The sequence below is a fragment of the Mastigoproctus giganteus genome, chromosome 1 (assembly GCF_048544385.1).
Source record: "Mastigoproctus giganteus isolate SK-2022 chromosome 1, ASM4854438v1, whole genome shotgun sequence".
Classification (NCBI taxonomy): Eukaryota; Metazoa; Arthropoda; class Arachnida; order Uropygi; family Thelyphonidae; genus Mastigoproctus; species Mastigoproctus giganteus.
The window spans coordinates 76,328,673-76,349,846 of NC_143575.1; the positions used below are offsets into that span (position 1 = coordinate 76,328,673).

General features: G+C 36.7%; 1 protein-coding gene across 1 annotated transcript in view; it reads right to left on the reverse strand.

Annotated features, from left to right (window-relative positions):
* CCT3 (chaperonin containing TCP1 subunit 3) overlaps window positions 1-21,174 on the reverse strand; it is a 191,154-nt gene that overhangs the window by 150,580 nt on the left and 19,400 nt on the right. Inside the window, exon 3 of the mRNA XM_090380590.1 lies at window positions 19,328-19,378. Coding sequence (XP_090236716.1) covers window positions 19,328-19,378 — 51 coding nt within the window. The remainder of the gene's footprint in view (window positions 1-19,327; window positions 19,379-21,174) is intronic.

Genomic DNA, 21,174 nt, shown 5'->3' on the forward strand with positions numbered 1-21,174 from the left:
AGCTGGTCACTCACACACTAGCAAGGCTTTTGTGGATTTATTGGATGATTGTTTTCTACATCAGCATGTTCGGGAGGCAACTAGAGTAATACTCTTGATTTGATTATCAGTAGTGATTCTTCATGCATTAAGAATCTGCAGATAAATGAACCACTAGGTGGCAGTGATCACAGTGTTCTGAAGTGGGAGTTACTCAAAGAGGTAACTATCATTAGGGGTAAAGGGAAGGGATATTGCTTTCGTAAAGGCGACTACGATGTACTGAGACAGTATTTAAATTCTATACAGTGGGATCAACTGATGATGTTACCAACAGCAAATTCAAAATGGGAAGCATTCAAAGAACTTATCTTGGAAGCTACTAGGCTTTACATACCAACTAAGAAATACTGTTCAAGGTTTAGGCCTAAATGGATGTCAGATGAGGCATATGGCAGAGAAGAAAAATGCATGGGATACATATAAATTAACAAGTGACACAGAAGCCTATGATAGATACAAGTTGATCTGTAACCAAGTTACAAAGGAGGATAGGCAGGCGAAGGCAGATTACGAGAGATCCTTGGCATGGGATGCGAAGAAAAACAGCAAAGAGTTCTTTACTTATATAAACTTTAGAAGGAAGGGGATGAATCAGATTGGTCCACTTGATATTGATGGGTCAACTGTTGATGACCCTGCTCAGGTAGCTAACAAACTAAATGAATATTTTGCATCGACATTCACACATGAGGAGTTATTCGGCGAGGGGAATGCCAGAGGTGTACTCAACTCTAGCAGTAAGCTAAAGAATCTTGTAATAACTGAGAGTAAAGTGGAGGAGAAATTGTTGAAGATAAACACAAGAAAGGCACCTGGGGTGGATGGGATCTATCCAGTTATATTAAAGGAGGCAGCAAAGGAAGTAAGCAAACCCTTAGCCATAATTATAAGCGCTTCCTTGGACTCAGGGGAGGTACCCATGGACTGGAGATGTGCAAATGTGACCCCAATTCACAAGGGGGGATCAAAGGCTGACACAAGTAATTATAGACCTGTGAGTTTAACTTCTGTTCCTGGAAAATTAATGGAGGCACTGGTTAAAGAAGCACTGCAGGATCATCTAGACAAGACTTCAGTTATAGCTCGGACACAGCATGGTTTTGTTAAGGGGAAGTCTTGCCTGACCAATTTGATTGGATACTATGATGCAGTTACAAAAGAACTGGATGCAGGGAATAACTTTGATATTATATACTTGGATCTTAGAAAGGCTTTTGATACTGTTGCACATGGAAGACTGCTGCACAAATTGGAGCAGTGTGGCATTGGAGGCAAATTGCTGCTATGGATAAAGGGGTAGTTGAGGGGGAGAAGACAGAGAGTGGTAATTAATGGACACTGCTCATCATGGACTAATGTTATTAGTGGAGTCCCTCAGGGTTCAGTATTGGGTCCTTTATTGTTTTCTGTATTTATAAATGATATTGATGATGGTATATCAAGCTTCGTATTGTCTTGCAGACGATACGAAGGTTGGCAGGGTTGTCAAGGACACTACTGACACTATGCTGCTGCAACAGGATCTGGAAAGATTGAGCAGATGGGCTGAGAGGTGGCAAATGAAGTTTGACATTGATAAATGTAAAGTACTACATATGGGAAACAGCAACCCCAGAGCAACGTATCAACTCTGTGGTACTACACTAACAGTGGTAGAGAATGAAAGGGACCTGGGGGTGGTTGTGCAGGCAGATATGAAGTTCTCTGACAGTGCAGACGGGCTGCAAGAGTAGCTCATGGTGTATTGTCAATGATATATAGGAATTTTTCTAGCAGGGATAAGGAGGTGATTATTCCCTTGTATAAGGCAATGGTCAGGCCACACCTAGAGTACTGTATACAGGTCTGGAGGCCTCATTTCAAGAAGGATGTAGAGCTGCTGGAACGAGTACAGAGAAGGGCAACAAGATTAGTGAATGGAACAAAGGGGTGCTCTTACGAAGAAAGGCTTAAGTTTTGAGAATTACAGTGTCTGGAGACTAGGCACCAGCGAGGTGATCTGATAGAGGTGTACAAAGCCTTGAATGGTTTGAACATGCTCAATGCTGATGGGATTCTTCCTCTTGCTCAGAATAATCACCTGAGAGGGCATAAATTCAAATTGAGGAAAGACAGATGTAGGATAGATGTGCGGAAATTTGCCTTTAGCCAGCAGGTGGTTGGTAGGTGGAACAGACTTCGATCCCTTGTCGTGGAAGTTGATAGCCTAAATAAGTTTAAGGCTCAGCTGGACAGGTATTTCGAACGAACAGAGGGGTGAAGTGGAAGTGGTTATTTTTTATTTATTTATTTTAGTTTATTTATTTTTTTTTTTGGCTGATGCTGCATAAGCTTGCTTTCTTGCATCAAATGCCTCTACTAATGCTAATTATGAACCTGAGGGGGCATAAATTCAAATTGAGGAAAGACAGTTGTAGAATAGATGTGTGAAAATTTGCCTTTAGCCAGCAGGTGGTTATTGCTGGAACAAACTTCCATTTGTTGTTGTGGAAGTTGATAGCTTAAATAAATTCAAGGAGAAACTGGACAAATTTTTAGAGGGAATGGCTGTGTGAATGTGAATATATATATATATATTTTTTGGCTGATGCTACATAAGTTCATACACTTGCTTTCTTGCATCACATGCCTCTACTACTACTACTTTTTCTGACACAATTAGAATCCCAATTATCAGTTGATCCAACCATTCCTCATCTCAGTTGTCCTAATTATTTTCTGTACGATTCCTTTCACTTCATAGGTAGTTCTGCATATGTCTGCTCAAATATTTCCTGTCAGAGAAACTGAATCCTTCTCTGGCTTAAAATCTCTACCCTTCTCCCAACTACTCTGACCAATTGTAACTCTTTGACTTCCTCTCTGAAACTTTACTTTCTCCAGTCAAACTTTCCTAACAGTGAGGTAATTTTCCTTGATGATTTTAATGTTCATCTCCAGCTGGCTTCTGTTTTCTAGTAACATGGACCCAGCTGGTGACTTCACACAGACTGTCCATTTACCTACCAGAATACCAGGCAATCCTAACCACACAGCTAACACCCTTGATTTTTTTCTCACAAACAACCCTTCGACATACACAGTCGAGATGAGTGGTTCTCTTGGCACCCCAGATCACAACTTGGCAATGGGCTCTTCTCCAATGGAGTCTTTCTCTCATCCTCATGTTGTTTAGCATTACAAGAATGCAAATTGAGATGATATGTGAGATTTCTTTTCCTTGGTTGGTTTACTGTTTCAAATCTTCCGATGTCAATGTTTGCTCAGATTGTGTGTGTAATTATTCTTGTAAGGATGGAATCCTTTAACCCACACACTCCACCTTAAAATCCCTAGTCCTTTATCTAAACCTTTGTTTTCCATTAAATATGCTAAAGCTGTTCAAGATAAGAATGTTGCATATTGCAACAGGTTTGTATCAAAATATCCAGGTTTCAACTAGTGTATTGATGATCTTGGTAAACCACCCCCTACCATTCACAGTACAGGCGGGCCTCGATTAACGCGATTAATTCGTCCCGCGAGCGCATCGCGCAAAACGGAAACGCGTTAATCGAATATCATAACCAATAGGAAAAATTATAATTGGTACTTGACCTTCTGGAATGTCCATAAAGAATTTTAAATAACTTTTAAATAATACCTTTTAAATAACTTTTTAACTGCATGCCATGTAAAAGATAATAAAAATTATAGAATTAAATGTTTATTGTTCAAAATATATAATGGAGAAACTAACTATTTGCTACAGAAATATTTGAACACAGTCGTTTGAACAGTTTTGGCTTTCGTTTTTTCATCATACAATTTCCGATAGCTGACAACAAGCTTCTCTAGGCCCTGGCGAAATAACATGCTTCTTTCAATGTTAGGATCAACACCCATTACCTTTTGTTTAAGGTTTTCTGCGATACGAAAGATTTCGCCTAGTTCTTTTACCGTTATCTCCTTTGAGGTAACATTTTCATCTGGCTCACACTCTTTTTCTTCAGCTTCTTCGTGCGCACGCTGTTGCTCTATTTGAAGGAGATCATTGTCACTTAGCTGTTCTAAATGCGAATTCAGTGATTCTCGAACATTAGCCACATCCAAGCCTTTGAAACCAAGTTCATTACCAATATTAGTTATGTCTTCAATAACTTTTTGAACTGCATCTTTGAAGCAAGTAAAATCGTTTGCGCGGGGTAAAAGATGCTTCCAAACTGCTCTCATATTGCTGGCTGTCACTTCTTCCCATGCTGCATGAATGTTTTCAATGGCCAATCGTATGTTATATTTTGTCCAAAATTCTGGTACAGAAATTGCATTATCTCCTGTTATAGCTTCAAGTGCCTGTGCAAAGGTTCTGCGGAGATAGTAAGCCTTGAAAGTTGCAATCGTCCCCTGGTCCATGGGTTGCAATAACGAAGTCGTATTCGCCGGTAAAAAAACAACTTTCACATTTTCATTTAAGTCACCAAGTACAGAAGGATGTCCAGGTGCATTATCTAAAAGCAACAGAGCTTTAAAAGTAAGATTATTTTTCTTGCAATAGGCTTCAACTGTTGGACAGAAATAAGACGTAAACCAGTCTTCAAATAGGGCTTTGGTCATCCATGCTTTTTTATTTGAACGAAAAGTGACTGGAAGAGTGCGATGGCTGTATCCTTTTAAAGCCCTAGGATTTTGTGCACGGTACACAAGCATGGGTTTCAATTTAAAATCACCTTCAGCGTTACCTCCTAATAAAAGTGTTAGTCGATCTTTTGAGACTTTATACCCAGGTTGTGATGCTTCATTTGCAGCCAAATAAGTTTTAGTTGGCATCCGTTTCCAAAATACGCCCGTTTCGTCTACATTAAATATTTGCCGATCGTCGTATTCAGCATCCTGAATGATTTTTTGCAATTCTGCAGGAAATTTGGCTGCAGCATCTTCATCAGCACTAGCAGCTTCCCCTGTTACTTTAACATTATGCAGTCGTGCTCGATTTTTGAAACGTCCAAACCATCCTGAACTAGCAACAAACATTTCAGTCTCCCCTTGATATTTTGTTTCTTTGAGCTTAGTAAAAAGGTTAATAGCTTTGCTCTGAATATTGTCCTTAGATAATGGAATTCTTTTTTGATTGCAATCTTCTATCCAAATTGATTAAAGACTTTCCATTTCAATCATTATTAGAATTTTGTTTCTGGTATTTTGTAAGACAAAAGAAGATGATGAAACTTTACCTTTCTCTTTATATTCGTTCTTACGGCTCAAGATAGTTCGTACGGTAGACTCACTGTATCCTAGATCTCTTACGATTTTCGCATGGTTTGCGAAATGTTCATGTTTTTTAATAACTTCAAGTTTATCAGCTAAAGTAATAACTTTTCGTTTTTTTTTATTACAATCACGTTGTTTTTCACTCTTTCTTTTATCCATAATTAACAGGGGTAGAAAATTAGAATTTTTAAATACATCTGCACGTGACTTTATTAGGTGGAGACAAACAAGTAACACGTCTACTTAGTTGATGGAACACACTGAGGCGGGAAGCGGACAAACGCTTGTTTATTGGCAGTCAGACATTTAGTGCGCGATTCGAATCTTTTTCAACTATCAGAAATAAAAGATCGCGTTAACTGGAAATTGAATCGCGTAAAGTAAAAAGTGGTATCGTTTTTTCCAATCGCGGTAACTGAAAACCGTGTTAATCGAACTCGCGTTAAGCGAGGCCTGCCTGTATACCCTCTCTAATCCAGTTACAGTTAATCCATATCGAAATATGAAAATTTCTGTTCTCAGTTGAGTACTTTGAAAGACATACAGGATTTAGGAAGGTAGATGAGTAACTCTCTCTGTGCATGCAACATACATTACATTGTCTTGCGTATTGTTCAGTATCGTTGTTGACTCTGAGTCGAGCGCATTATAGCCTTAGTAGCTAATGCGCCAATAAAACCAAACAAACAAACTCTGAGTCGGACAGATGTTATTGCTTATATCACTTCATTTGTGTACTTCTTTATACGTATATATGTACATAAGTTAACATATTTTATATAATTATGGGTTATAAAGAATTAAAAAGAATACTTTAGTTTAACTATCATTAAGAAGCCCGAAGTGATAGGATAACTTGAAAATTATGTTCTTGGAAAAAAATAATTGCTGAAGAAGTTGGTATTGGCCAATAGGCTGTGTCAGTTATCAAAAGAAGAAGAAAAAAAAAAAAATCTAGTAAGACATGTCCTTTAGAATTCGATGTGGGGAGTGATAAAAGCAGCGTATCAAAGAGACAGCATTAAAAAAGCCAAAAGAAGTTGTATTTAAGTAGTATTCGCAGGAGCGATCAAATTCCGTTGACATGCGAAGCCAGCGCCACCCAATAAATGTATAAAAAGCCAATACATTTATCCATCTATCGATGGATAAATGTATTGACTTCTTAGTTTTTAAATAAAGGCTCTACAGTGATTTTTTTTTTATTTATTTTCATCAGCACTACCTATATCATTAAATTTTCCATATATTTGTGTTCTAATTTTTTTTTTTTTAATCTTTTACTTCACTAATCCGGATGACCTCTCCCCCAATTACCCAGAATTAGCGAGGGTTTACTGTACTCCATTCAATGCCTCCTGTGGTTTTCCGCCAAAAGGATGTCAGAAGGATTTTGAACAATCTGGATGCTAAGAAAGCTCCAGGTTCTGATGGTATTTCTCTGCTTGTTCTCAAAACCTTTGCTCCCGAACTTACTCCTGTTCTGTGTCACCTTTATTCACTTTCTTATTCCAAAGGTGTTTTCTCTTTTGCTTGGAAATTTGCTCACATCCAGCCAGTATAAAAGGCTGACAAATCCCTCCATTCCAATTATCATCCCATTGCACTTACTTCTACTCTTTGTATAAAGTAATTGAGAAATTAATTAACCGATAACTCTTCAATTATCTAGAAACCCTCCATCTGACCAATGATCACCAGTGGTGGATTCTGTCAGCATCAATCCATTGGTGGTATATTTTATCTGTCTATGGACTTATACTATGGCTTATATTATTGAATGGAAAAGTTTGGTGAAACTCAAGCAGTTGCCCTTGACATTTCAAAGGGTTTTGATTGTGTTTGGCATAAAAGTATTCTAAATATGCTTCCATCTTATGGTTTGCCAACTGTTTTTTGGAATTGGGTATCCAGTTTTCTCTCTGAGGGTGATGGATCTGTCTTCTAATTTCTCCAATAATGCAGATGTCCCCCAAGTTCATTTCTTTCTCCTACTCTTTCCTTCTTTTATAATAATGACCTTCTTCCATTGATCAGAAATATTATCCATAGTCTTGCTGGTTGCATTTCACCTTCCAGTTGGAGGAACCTTGCCCTGCACAAACAGCTTCAACTTCTCAAATATCTATTACCAATTCCATAAATGCTGATCTTCAGGTAATTCTCCAGTGGGGCAAAGGTAACTTAATTGATTTCAATCCTGCCTTATATCTCACAAAAAGGATTCTTCTGCTTCTATGCTTATCTTAAATGACACTGATTTCTAGGCAAGGTCACATATCTCTATTAGGGATTACCCCAACTTCTAATTTCTCTTGGCATAAACACATCACAAATATTGCTTCTGCATATAAAAGTGTTTTTTCTTTTGCTCTCAGCATTACTTTTCTTCCAAGCAACTGTTCACTCTGTGAAAACCTGCCCTACCATGGAATACTGTTTCCACATCTGGGGCAGTGACCCCCCCCACTTTACTGCACATACTGCCCACCTTTAGGTCCTGTGATTTAACAAGTTAAACAATCTTAATCATTATGCTTTCATAATGCAATTGACTTACTTTCAATAATAATTGAAATATACCACGTATATAACATTTCTGCTGAGATTGATATAATAAGAAAATAATAACAATTTGCGATTTATGTATTTAGTAAACTGTTAACAAAAAAGCAACACCTTTCTGCCATATTTCCCATTCATTCCTCCAATCGGTGTTTAGAGAAACAAACATAATATATAGTTTTTAGCTACAATATATATGGATAGCATGATATGCATGAAAAATAGATTTCAGAAATAATTTCCAGATTTATACTGGTTTGATTTTAATAAAATCTGAGAAAACTCAACAAATCTTTCTAAGAGCCAAATACACAATTTCATGAATATCTCTCCACTGTGACTGTGAATCAAGTTATTACATTTGGACATGGTGATGACAACAGGCACTTTATGCATATATATATGCATAAGCATCTACTGTCTTCACCATGTCGATCTGTCCACCTAACCACTTTTAAATCACATGTAATAACTCAATTCCCAATGGATGAAATTTTATACTTCATTCTTTTACAAAGATATATCATGCCATCCCAAATTTCATTAACACATATCACATAGATTATCCAAATATTGTAGCTGAAGCAGCAGAGATTTTCATGAAATTTTACATTTAGCACTTTTAGAGAGAGCTATTGTGCAACTCATCCCCCCCCATACATATTACATAGGCCACACACACACACAAAATGTGTGCATGTTAAACAATGGATACAATAAAACCTGCTTAAGTAGCCCTCTATTAAGCACTACCCTCTGTTAAGGTTCATATATACAAGGCGCAGAGAAACTACCAAATGAAACATTTTTTGTCAAGTAAACATAGGTCGTAAATGAGTCATTATAGCAGCAGAAGCTATTAAAGGGTTGTAAAAATCGAACAACACATTCAGTAATTTAATGTCGTTTAATGCATACAAATCATTTGCTGTTGCACACAAAATGGAAAAAACAATCCATAACAGTGCTCGAACATACGACTACCATCAACATTAATGTATGCATGCGTTGAGAGGTCCTCGGAATTGTGCGTATCTGCCGCTAATAGCATAAACGTGTAATGTCATTTTATGTTCAGTATGGGTACAGACATGGAAACAGAAGAGAGGCTCGCAGGATTTACCAAGAACGCTTCCTAGGCAGAAGGTTGCCTCACCACACAACATTTGCTGCACCAAAGTTTGCGGGATAGTGGCTCTTTCGGTATGAATATGCATGATACTGGATGTCGACACACTGCTAGGACACCCTGGTTTGAGGAACAGGTTTTGCAGATCTTCACTAATACTCCTTCTACCAGCACAAGTGCCGTTGCACACCGATTGGGTATGCAGCTTTATTTGGTACGGGATGTGGTGCATGAAGCCAGACTACATCCTTTCCGATGCCAGAAAGTGCATGCACTAGAACTTGCTGACTTTGCCACACCGTGTCGAGTTCTCCCACTGATTTTTTACAGGAAATCAACTTGCAGCCTGATTTTGTCAATAATGTGCTTTACACTGATGAGGCATATTTCATCCAAGAGGGATTGTTCAATAGCTGCAACAGTCATGTGTGGGCAGAGAATAATACCCATGCAATGGTTGAACATGGCTACCAACACAGGTTTAGTGTCAATGTATGGGCTGGCACTGTGGGAAACGTTTTAGATGTTGCCTGCACGTTAAGATGGGTGACTCTGCGTTTTCTAGAGTGAACACTTCCAGAGTTGTTGGAGGATATTCCTCTGATTCTCCGAGCACAAATGTGGTTTGAACATGATGGCGCGCCACCACATTTTCACAGACGTGTACGCACGCTTACATACAACCTTTCCAGGCAGATGGATTGGTCAAGGTGGGCCTGTAGCCTGGCCAGCAAGATCGCCTGATCTGACTTGTTTGGACTTTTTCTTTTGGGGATACATGAAGACTCTTGTGTATGAAATGCCAGTGGAGGAACTTATAGCATGGATTGTCGCAGCAAGCGCGAGATACAAGACAATCCTAGGAACTTCCAATGTCTACAACATTCAATGATGCGTCGGTGTGAGTTATGCATTGAATATCATGGTCACCAGTTTGAGCACTTCTTATGAATTGTTTTTTCTATTTTGTGTGCAACAGCAAATGATTTGTATGCATTAAACGACATTAAATTACTGAATATGTTGTTTTGATTTTTACAACCCTTTAATAGCTTCTGCTGCTATAACGACTCATTTATGACATATGTTTACTTGACAAAAAATGTTTCTTTTGGTACCATCTGTCACCTGTTCAAGTTTTTCGGTGGAGATTCTCTGCACCCTGTATATATACAGTAGACTAGATTTTCCAGGATAGATGGTAAAAAAAAAATTCCTGGATAATCGATTTCCCAGTTAATCCAAAAATACAGCAAGTCCCCAACGTACATAAGAGGTACATTCCAGGACTTCTTACGTAAGTCGAGTTTACGTAACTCGGGAATGACTAATAAAATAATGCTACTATCCCTGATATGCCAAAATTACAAAAACCACATAATATCCTCAGAAGAATGAAGAAAAATAGTTATATATTTTTAATTAGTTCAATTTAAAAATTTATGCCAGTGGTGAAGTAGCCAGAGTGGCACATAAGAAAAGAAAACAAAAGGAAGAAAAAAACGCACGTTATTGTACAGCAAAAACTGATATGTATTTCATAGCCTTGGTTATCATAGTTGACTTCATTGGTGCCAATCCCTTCACCCCTTATCGTATTCCATCTTTGTCCTTTATTATTGTGTTCACTGACAAATCTGAATTCCTCGCAATACTTCTTAATTTTTGGCCATCTTCATACATCCTTAATATTTTAATTTCCTGATCCAAATCGATCGCTTTCCTTTTCTTGATAGATTTACTAGTACTGCTGTCACTTATTCTTTTAGTTGGCACCATGATAATGGTCAAAATTAAATTTTCTGAAAAGAACTTCACAGGGTTAACACAAAAACTTACTATTATCACTCCCACGCGAGCTCACATTTTACTAAAGCACATTTCTGGAGGTCACTACCATAAAACAATAAAAACAATTTGCACCTTCTAGGTGATAAAATGTAGACGGACAGAATTAAGCCTGGAAATTAAACTAAAAATTATACAAGAGGCCGATAGGATGGAAATAAGCAAAATGGACCTTGCAAAGGAATACAACATCCCTTTATCTACAATACTGAAAACTGAAAAAAAGACTTGAAGTGTATGACACTGGAGCAGCGATGAAAAACAGGAAACGAATGTGGTGCAAAACAAGAGGAGCTTGAAACAAAACTTTTCGAGTGGTACCAACAAATGCATGCATGTAATTTGCCAATATCAGGTCCGATTTTGCAAGAAAAGGCAAATTATCTAGCTCAGCAACATGGGATTAGTGACTTCAAATGCAGCTGCGGCTGGCTCCAAAGATTTAAAAACAGGAATAACTTGGTTTCGCAAAATGTTTACAGTGAGTCTGGATTAGTCGACAAAGAAAAGGCTACAGACTGGTTGTGTTCTGTACGGTCCATCCTTGAAAAATATGAGACAAAGGATATTTTTAATCTTGATGAGACAGGCTTATTTTATAATTTGCTGCCAAACAAAACATTTGCTGTTCGAGGAGAGTCTTGTCATGGTGGAAAATTAAGTAAACAAAGACTCACTGTTCTGTTATGCTGCAATTCAGATGGCAGTACAAAACTACGCCCACTTGTGATTGGAAAGTTTTCCAAGCCAAGGTGTTTTAAAGCAGTTAACCAACTTCCCTGTGATTATGAGGCCAATAGAAGTACTTGGCTTACCAGTCAAAATTTTTCAGTCTTGGTTATCAAAATTGGACAGAAGAATGACTTCAAAAAAAGGAACATTTTGATGATTCTAGACCGTTGTATAGCACATTCTGCCAAGACACTTAAGTTGAAAAATATATGGCTGTTGTTTTTACCCCCCAAATACCACCAGTTTAATGCAACCACTGGATCAAGGCATTATTTATAACCTTAAGAGAGCATACAGAGCCCACCGGATAAAGTACTTGATCTGCAACAATTTGCAGTTAAATTGGAATGTCTTGGATGCTATCCGTAATCTTGTTATTGCTTGGGAAAGTATTACATCAAGAGTTATAATCAAATGCTTCAGAAAGAGTGGCTTTGGAGAGGACATCATCGAAAAACATGGTCCAGCAGACAAATGTGATAGCAACAGTGAGGAATTTGAAGGAGCATATGAATTTTATTGGTGAATTTGAAGAGTTTGTAAAGGCGGATGATGAAGTTGCTACCACTGCAACACCAACACCAGAAAAGCTACTGGGTACCAAACAAAACGATGCTGTTTTTGTTAACAGTGACAGTGAAAATGCGTGCACACTGCCATTTAAAAAAGATGCCAAAAATGCATCGAACATAGAGAACGTCTTGGCCTGCAGTAACTTTGATAAAGAAACAACTATTGCATTTGATAACATCTGTGCTATAGTTAAAAATGCATGTAGGACAAAAACTGTGCAAACAACATTGGATTTCTTTCTTTAAATTAGATTAATTTATTAAAAAGTTAATGGTTTGTATGTCTCCTAGGGGCTTAGAGGGGGACAGGTATCCTGTGTGTTATCAGACACTCAGCCTAAAACACTGATGGATTCAATATCTCTCTATTACAGAAGATTTAGGAGAAGTCCGGTTGGCCTGCCTCCCTAAAATCCACCCATGCACACCTTCTCGAGTAAGCCCTGTTACATCACTTAAGTGGCAACGAACGTGTAGAGTGGTTCTCTTCAAGACGCCTGGTCAGCGTGAAGAGGAAAAGACCAAACCCTCCAGCATATGACAGCATGACAAAAGAAATGGCCCCCAGTCCCCAGCAGCTTTCACTCTCCCTCTTACGGCAGCGAGAGGATCAGAGTGGAAGCAGAGGGTGCTAAGAATCTCTGGGTACGACCAGGCTGCCATGCAGAAACTGAACTTGGCCTGTTATAACGTAAGATCACTCATCGGTGAAGACAGGATATTAGAGCAGGAAAAGGAATTAGAAAATGTGAATTGGAATATCATCGGTTTGGCTGAAACAAGAAGAAGAAATGAATCACTTATAAGTTTATCAAGTGGAAATCTGCTGTACACCAACAGAAACAGTGAAAGGAGTGAAGGTGGAGTTGGGTTTCTGGTCCATAAAGATTTTAAAACCAACATTTTGGAATTCAAAAGTACATCACCAAGGGTGTCAAGACTAATACTCAAGATTTCTAAGAGGTACAAGCTAAAGATTATAATGATTTATGCACCAACATCAAGCCATGATGATGAAGAGGTTGAAGAAATGTACACCGAAATTGAGTCTTCTAGATGAACAGAAAACCCACTACACTATTATTATGGGGGACTTCAATGCTAAGGTTGGAAAAAGGCAAAACAGCGCAGAAAGAGGAACTATAGGAAATTTTGGAATTGGTGAAAGAAATAAAAGAGTTGAAAGACTTGTGGAATTTGCAGAATCTCAAGGACTGTCAGTAATGAACACTTTTTTTCAAGAAAAGGGTGAACAGAAAGTGGACATGGAAGAGTCCAAATGGATTAACAACTAATGAAAACGACTTCATCCTCACTAACAGAAGATATATTGTGAATGATGTTACCGTCTTGAATAAGGTAAATGTTGGAAGTGATCACAGAATGGTAAGATGTACACTTGATATAGATGTAGGAAAGGAAAGGAAAAACTGACTTGAGTAAATAATACAAAGGTCTTTGAGATAACAGAGGAGGAGAAAAAGCAGTACGTACTGGAACTTAAGAAAAAGTTTGAGTTTCTGCAGACTGCTCAGGACCAAGATATCGACGAGGAATACTACAACTTTCTGAAAGTGATAAAGCCCAAGAAACCTATAGGGAAAAAGAAATCCAAAGAAGAAAAAATTAGTCAGAAACACTTGTCATGATGAACCGAAGACGACAAATGAAGAGCAAGAAAAACACTGACAGGGAGAAAATTGAGTATACTGAGTTATGCAAAGCCATTAGAAAGAGACTCAGAGAAGACATAAGAAGATTTAACACAAGAAAAGTAGAACAAACATTAAGGGAAAACAAAGGATTTAAATCAGCAGCCATGAGCAGTAATACAGAAAGACAAATGATACTGAAACTGAAGAATAGCGATGGTGTACTTATAAACAGTAGAGAAGGCATAATTCAAATAGCAGAAGACTACTATAGAGAATTATACAAGGAGCGAGGGAATGATGCCAGCAGTGGGGAAGATGGATTGCAAAGTAGCAACACATACCCGATATTCTTCCTGATGAGGTAGAACATGCACTGAAGAAAATGAAGAATCAGAAAGGCCCCAGGGGAAGATGAACTTACTGGTAGAGCTGTTAAAATTGGGAGGAAGAGACATAGCACAAAAATGGCAAGGCTCTTCACAAAGTGCATTAGAAAAGGTGTGAAGCCTAAGCAGTGGAATAATGCAATCATAGTTTTGCTGCATAAGAAAGGAGATAAATCAGAAATTGGAAATTATAGACCAATTAGCTTGTTATCCCACATCTACAAGTTGTTCGCAAGGGTCATTACTAACAGATTAGAAAGAATACTTGATGAGAATCAACCGAAAGAGCAAGCTGGCTTTAGGACAGGATTCTCAACTATGGATCACCTTCACGTAATATCACAGCTAATGGAGAAAGCAAATGAATATAAAACACCATTATGCTTAGCATTTGTGGATTATGAAAAGGCATTTGACTCCATACAGCATAAGGCAATGTTTCGGGCACTGGAAAGACAAGGCATAGCTACCCCATATATTATGATTTTGAAGAAAATATATGAGTGCTACCTCCTTTATTAGACTAGACAAAGACAGTGGGAAATTTAAAATTGAGAAAGGAGTTCGACAAGGAGACACAATATCTCCGAAGGTGTTTACTGCTGCCCTCGAGGAAGCTTTCAGAAGATTAGACTGGTCGCAGAAAGGAATCAATGTCAATGGAGAGTACTTAAACCATTTATGATTTGCAGATGACATTGTGGTCATAAGCCACAATCCCAAAGAATTAGAGGAAAATCTTAATCAGTTATGCACAGTTAGTAAGGATTTTGGACTAAAGATGAATATGGCTAAAACAAATATGCCACAGAAAGTATGCTGATGAACAAGTATGCCACAGAAAGGGAAATAATGATTGAAGGAGCAGTAATTGAAAAGGTGGAGTCATATACTTATCTAGGACACGTTATTAGCTGTAATGATAAATGGCTGGAAGTCAAGAGAAGAATAAATTTTGGATGGATAGCATTCAGGAAATATAGTCACATACTGAAGAGCAATATCCCAGTTTGTCTGAAACGTAAAATAATGAACCAATGTATACTCCCCACCATGACTTATGGAAGTGAAACTTGGGCACTCACCAAAAGAATGGAAGAGAAGCTGAGAACTACACAGCGAAGAATGGAAGGAATTATATTAGGAATCAGACTGTTAGATAAGAAGAGAAACACATGGATTAGGCAGCAAACTCAAGTAAAGGACATTCTTATCAAAACCAAAGAACTAAAATGGTCTTGGGCAGGACACATAGCTCGAAGACATGATGACAGATGGACTAAGAAAATAACAGAATGGTACCAAAGAGGAGCTAGAAGAAAACCTGGAAGACAAAGGCGGAGATGGATAGATGAAATTCATGAGTTTTTGGGTAGTAAATGGATGGCCATGCTCAAAACAGAAGGAACTGGAAAGTTGCTGGAGAGGCCTTCATCCTGCAGTGGATTGAAAATGGCTGATGATGTCTCCTTTTATAATTATTGTAATTATTTTTACTGTGATACTAAAATATTGTATATATCAAAATATATACTGTACAATATTTTCATTTCCATTAATATTGCTTTTCTCTTAGTTTATCATACAAATAAAATAAAATCTTTAAAAAAAAAAAGTATTATTATTATTTATTATTATTCTTAGATATACAGTATGTACCAAAAAAATAATAATAATAAATAACGGTAAATGTTGATACTTTTGTGGGACCTCGTTACTACAAACCTTGTTATTACAAAACGTGAAAATTTAGGTCCCTTGAACTTTGTATTAACGAGATTCCACTGTGTGTGTGTGTGTGTTTCTTTAATCGGTCCCTTACTTAAATCCCTCTTATTAATACCCTCTGTTAAGCACTAACCTGTCTAAAATGTAAAAAGCAAACAATTCATTCAGTCCCCAAAGAGCTAATCCCATCATTCTGTTCAGCAAGCATTTCTGTTGTCAGAAAATTTAATTCTGTCCATTTTTGGAGAATTATTTTTAAAACCTGTTTAGTAGACAAGCTATTTTTGAAGTAGGCTAAATAGGTTTGTCTTTTTTACCATCAACAATTAATAATAACATAAAAATATAAACAGCAATAATATATGCACTAACAACTCTGAATTTCTTATAGTGAACATGTACTTACAACTGAGGAATTATTATCACTATTAGGTAATGCTTATTACAGCACCTGGCAAAAAAGATTAAGAAAGTGAGCAGGTAATATCAATTACGGCAGTGGTATACTGTTTCTGCTATAAAGTTTTAGTTTGTATTGTAAAAGAGCAAAGTACTGTTAACAAGAACATGAACGCCACTTTTCAGTGTTAGGTAGCACCAGCGAATGTAAAAATTATCTACTTTCACTAAATTGTACGAGTGTGATTCAGAGAAACAATTCTTACATATATTAAGCCAAATGAACATTGTCAATGAAACCACTGGCCAGGATTGTTAAAATCTATAAATTTATTGAACAGTATTTTTTTGGATAAGCTTGTCTTCATTAGATGTCAAAACTGAAACTATTCAAAAATATCTCCAAAGGTTTATATTTACCTGAACTTGCTGACGAAAGTGTGCCAACTAACAAAAAAACTCAATGATTGTGTTCAACTCAAACAGAAAAGGCTTGGTTGCTCAACATAGAAAGTTTTGAAACTTAGAAAATGATCTACCAGCAGGGTGAAGTAAATAGTGTGATTGAGATAAAGCTGCTGGTGAGATCTTGCATCAACACCACCAAAATTCTTTTACCAGTGACAATAAAAAAAATAGAAGAGTTTGATGAAAATAAAACTCACCACTTTAAAAAAGGTTTTACAATGTATCAAAAAATTAAGAATTTACTACTCTTGAAGGTTATGGCAAAATGTTTTCAAACTGAAAACATTTTGAAGAATCATTGTTAAATAATATAAAAAAATCTTAGTCAAGTAAAATCATTTTTCTTTGCAAAATAATAATTTAGCATTACAAATAGTTATATTATTTTTCCCCAGAGACCACTTTGTTTTTTAGTTTAATAAAATATCTGAGTTAGTATTATGGCTAAGTGATACAAGAAAGAAGAATTTTTCTATATCCACCAAAAAAAAAAAAAAAAAAATCAAAGCTGCCAAAATTTGGCATGGGCACATTAGCACACTTGCTACCACTTATATTTGTGAGGGTAATTTTATCTGTGCCTTGGGGTGCTGGACCAAGTAGGCAGTGCTTTTTAGTAAATGGATTTCATCTGTGAAGAATTATCATTCCAAACAACATCAACATTTGTTGTTTGTAGCATTCTGACATCAACTTCTGCATTTCACAAGATTCATAATCTTGCATAAGTTGAACAGAATTCTATTTAAGTATCAGATGATAATAGTAAAAAGATCTGATTCAATGTCATCAGCTTCACCATAGTGTCCATCTCTGTACCTGTTCCTTTTCAGTCCTGCATTTTGGATCCATTATAACCACCCTTAAGGTAAAATTTTATTGGAAAACACTTTTCATAAACCATTTTATCAGTAGACACACTAAAGATGATGTTTCGTTTTTCACAAACTAAAGAATTAAAACTCAGCAAGCATAACATTCAAAAAATTTTACCTTTTCTTCTTGTGGAAAATACCAAACTAGGTAAAATAACTTCAACATAAGTAAAGGACATGAAACTGAACCAAGTATACAGATTTTATAGCACTGTCTAGACTAGTGATACAGAACCTGCAGCCTGCATGCTGCCCACCTAAACATCTTTTGTGGCCTGTCTCAGTCTACAAGAACATTTCAATAAATTTTCATAAAACATGCAGTTCGAGTATCAAAAGTAATAAAATAAATAGTTGCCAAAACCAAATGTTAATAATACATAACAGATGTCATTAGTGTAGTTTCACACACTACTTATGTCAGTACGGTGCTAAATAGGGAATTCTCTTGCATTGACGAGTAAAGTAAATAGTTGTTTTTAAAACATCATAGAGTTCATGTCACAGTTATTGCCTATTATATGACAAATATTGACAAATGGATGTGCATCACTGCTCTAAATATTGCAATTGACACTAAGCAAAACCAAGCTGTAATGCAATGTGCCATGGTTCAATCAGTGTGCCGATATCACTAAGTTGTTCATTTCATGTGCTTTTCCTTTCACAGTGCTCATTTATTGACAGTGATTCAATTGATGCATATCTATGTTGAGGCACAAAAATTAGTTTGTTTTTATGCAAGTTTGTGTTCGGGCAGCAAACGTATTAAGCATCCAACTGTCTTAAGGACATTTTTGTTAGTACTTAATGCAACTTTTACTGTATTAACATCTGTTGCTATGAGCTGATTGGAGGAATAAATGGACAACATTCTGATGTGTTGAAATGTTCTTTGTTCTCAGTTCACATAAAAGTTGTTGCAGTTTGAGAAAGTTGTTTTTGTTATCACTTTAATAAATACATAAATCTATTTGGCTATTATATAAATCATAACAGAAATGTTAATAACATGTAATACTTAAGTTGTTACTAAAATCCAGAGGAAATAAGCAAATTGCATTACAAATGGGCTGAGAGCATACTATACTATTACTGTTTAATTAATTAAATCACAGAGCCTGCAATATGTTGCATTTCACGTGCTGTGATTTCAAAACACGAAGTGTATACCTTATACCATGAGGTGTGTGCACTGAAGTGAATACAATATTATATATTTTAGTTAATCAATTAGTAATTAATCAAGAACAAGATAATCAGTTATTTACTTTACACTTATTTTAATTACAGGAAAAGAAAAATCAATTAATTTAAGAAATAAAAATTTCATGTGCCCGAAATGTAATGCACTGCGTAAATTAACCGACTTGTTTCATATAGTGCATTACTAATATCTCAAACTTTAGGTGTCACTGAAATGCACATTTCCTGGTTATTATTCATTTTATGTTGAAGTTAACATATCGATACTCTTTTAATAGAATACCTGATGTATAGTGAGGAATGCTTTATCAAGTTTTAAAACATTAAAAAAGATGTAAAAATATTCAAATATGTATGTATTTTATTATTATTATTTTTAACATCCACCAATTCTATATTTACACAGTATGCAGTAAGATCAACTTCAATGGAAAATCAAATTATAATTTTTTATCCTTTTCAATCAAATTCTCACCTTTAACATAGCTCGAGGACCCAAACACGTACGAATAATATCTGCAACAGCCTGAAAAATAAAGTATCATATTCAATTAGGAAAAACAAGAAAACAGTACATAAGACGTTTAAATCTATTAGTGTAGTAAATACTAAAGTAAAGTGAACCTTTACTGGTTCACTATATGATCAAATCACTTTACGATCGACTCTCAATAAAATACTATTCACTATACGATATTTAGTAAGCACCGGTCACTGTGATCATGTTTGTAAATTGAATTTTAATTCTATTAAATGGCAATTCTAATAATCAAAAATAGGAGGAATGTTATCCACAGGCTATAAAAGTAAAGATATAAAGCACGAATTTACACATACGTACCTAGCTTAATACTGTTATATATACCGTATTTCCCCAAGTATAAGACGCACCTTTTTTTGAAAAATTTGGGGTCTAAAAACTGGGTGCGTCTTATACAGTGGTTGTAGATTTTTTTTACTTGCATTTCCCACTTTTTCGCACTTGTTGTCTTTGCACTCATTGTTTCGCACTTATTACTTATTAGGTTACGTTTTGCCAAGTTCTGCCCAGAAATGGCTCAGAAAAGATTTCCGTACAGTGCTGAATTCAAGTTAAAAGTGATCCAGTTTGCAAAAGTGAATGGAAATCATGCTGCTGAAATTAAGTTTGGTCCTCCTCCTCCAACTGAGAAAACAATCAGACTGGCTACGGGAAGAAGAAACCATATTGAAAATGCCATGAGAGGCAAGTCAGCAAAATGGCCTGATTTAGAGAGGGAATTGAAGATATGGATTGAAGAACAAAGGGCAATTGGAATTCCTGTGTCCACAAAGATGGTTCAGCATGAGGCAAGAAGAATTGCTGATGAAAAAGAAGTTACTGATTTCAAAGGAGGACACAATTGGTGCTTCAGGTTCATGAAACGGAATGGACTAAGCATGCATACATGCACTAGACTTGCCCAAAAGATGCCTGAAAGCTATGAGCAGAAGGTCCTTGAATTTCATTGTTTTGTCATTCAATGTCAGAAGACACATCAGTTTGAGTTAGGACAGATTGCAAATATGGACAAAGTCCCCCCTTCGATTTGGTGTCCCAAGTAACAGAACTGTTGATAAGAAGGGGGTGAAAACTGTAACTGTGAAGATAAGTGGACATGAAAAGAGCCATTATACAGTTGTTCTAGCTTGTTGTGCGGACGGAACCAAGCTGCCTCCTATGCTGATTTTCAAAAGCAAAACAATGCCAAAAGAAGACATTCCTCGAGGAGTGGTTGTCCACGTTCATGACAAGGGCTGGATGGATCAGGATAGGATGAAGATCTGGTTTGAGAAAGTTTGGAGCAGAAGACCAGGTGGGCTCTTACGCAAACCTACCCTATTGGTGCTTAATCAGTTCAGGGCACATATAACAAAAAACACAAAGATTGCTGCAGAGCAAAAAAAAAAAAAAAAGCTTGCCGTCATACCTGGAGGCTTGACATCCCAGCTCCAACCACTAGATGTCAGCATTAACAAACCCTTCAAAGCTGTCATGAGAGACGAATGGAACCAATGGATGAAGTCTTCTGGGGACAAATTGACACCAGCAAAGAAGAGTGAAGAAACCAACTATAGGAGAAGTTTGTACCTGGGTGAAAAGATCCTGGGATAATATCAAGATTGAGATCGTTGTCAAGTCATTTAAGAAGTGTGGCATTTCAAATGCCAGAGATGGAACTGAGGACGAGGCAATATATGAAGACTAATTCGTCATCAGACACAATTGAGGACAAGCTAATGGATGGGAGTTTTGACAGTGAGGAGTTGTATGAATTTTATGATGAATAAAACTTGAGTTCA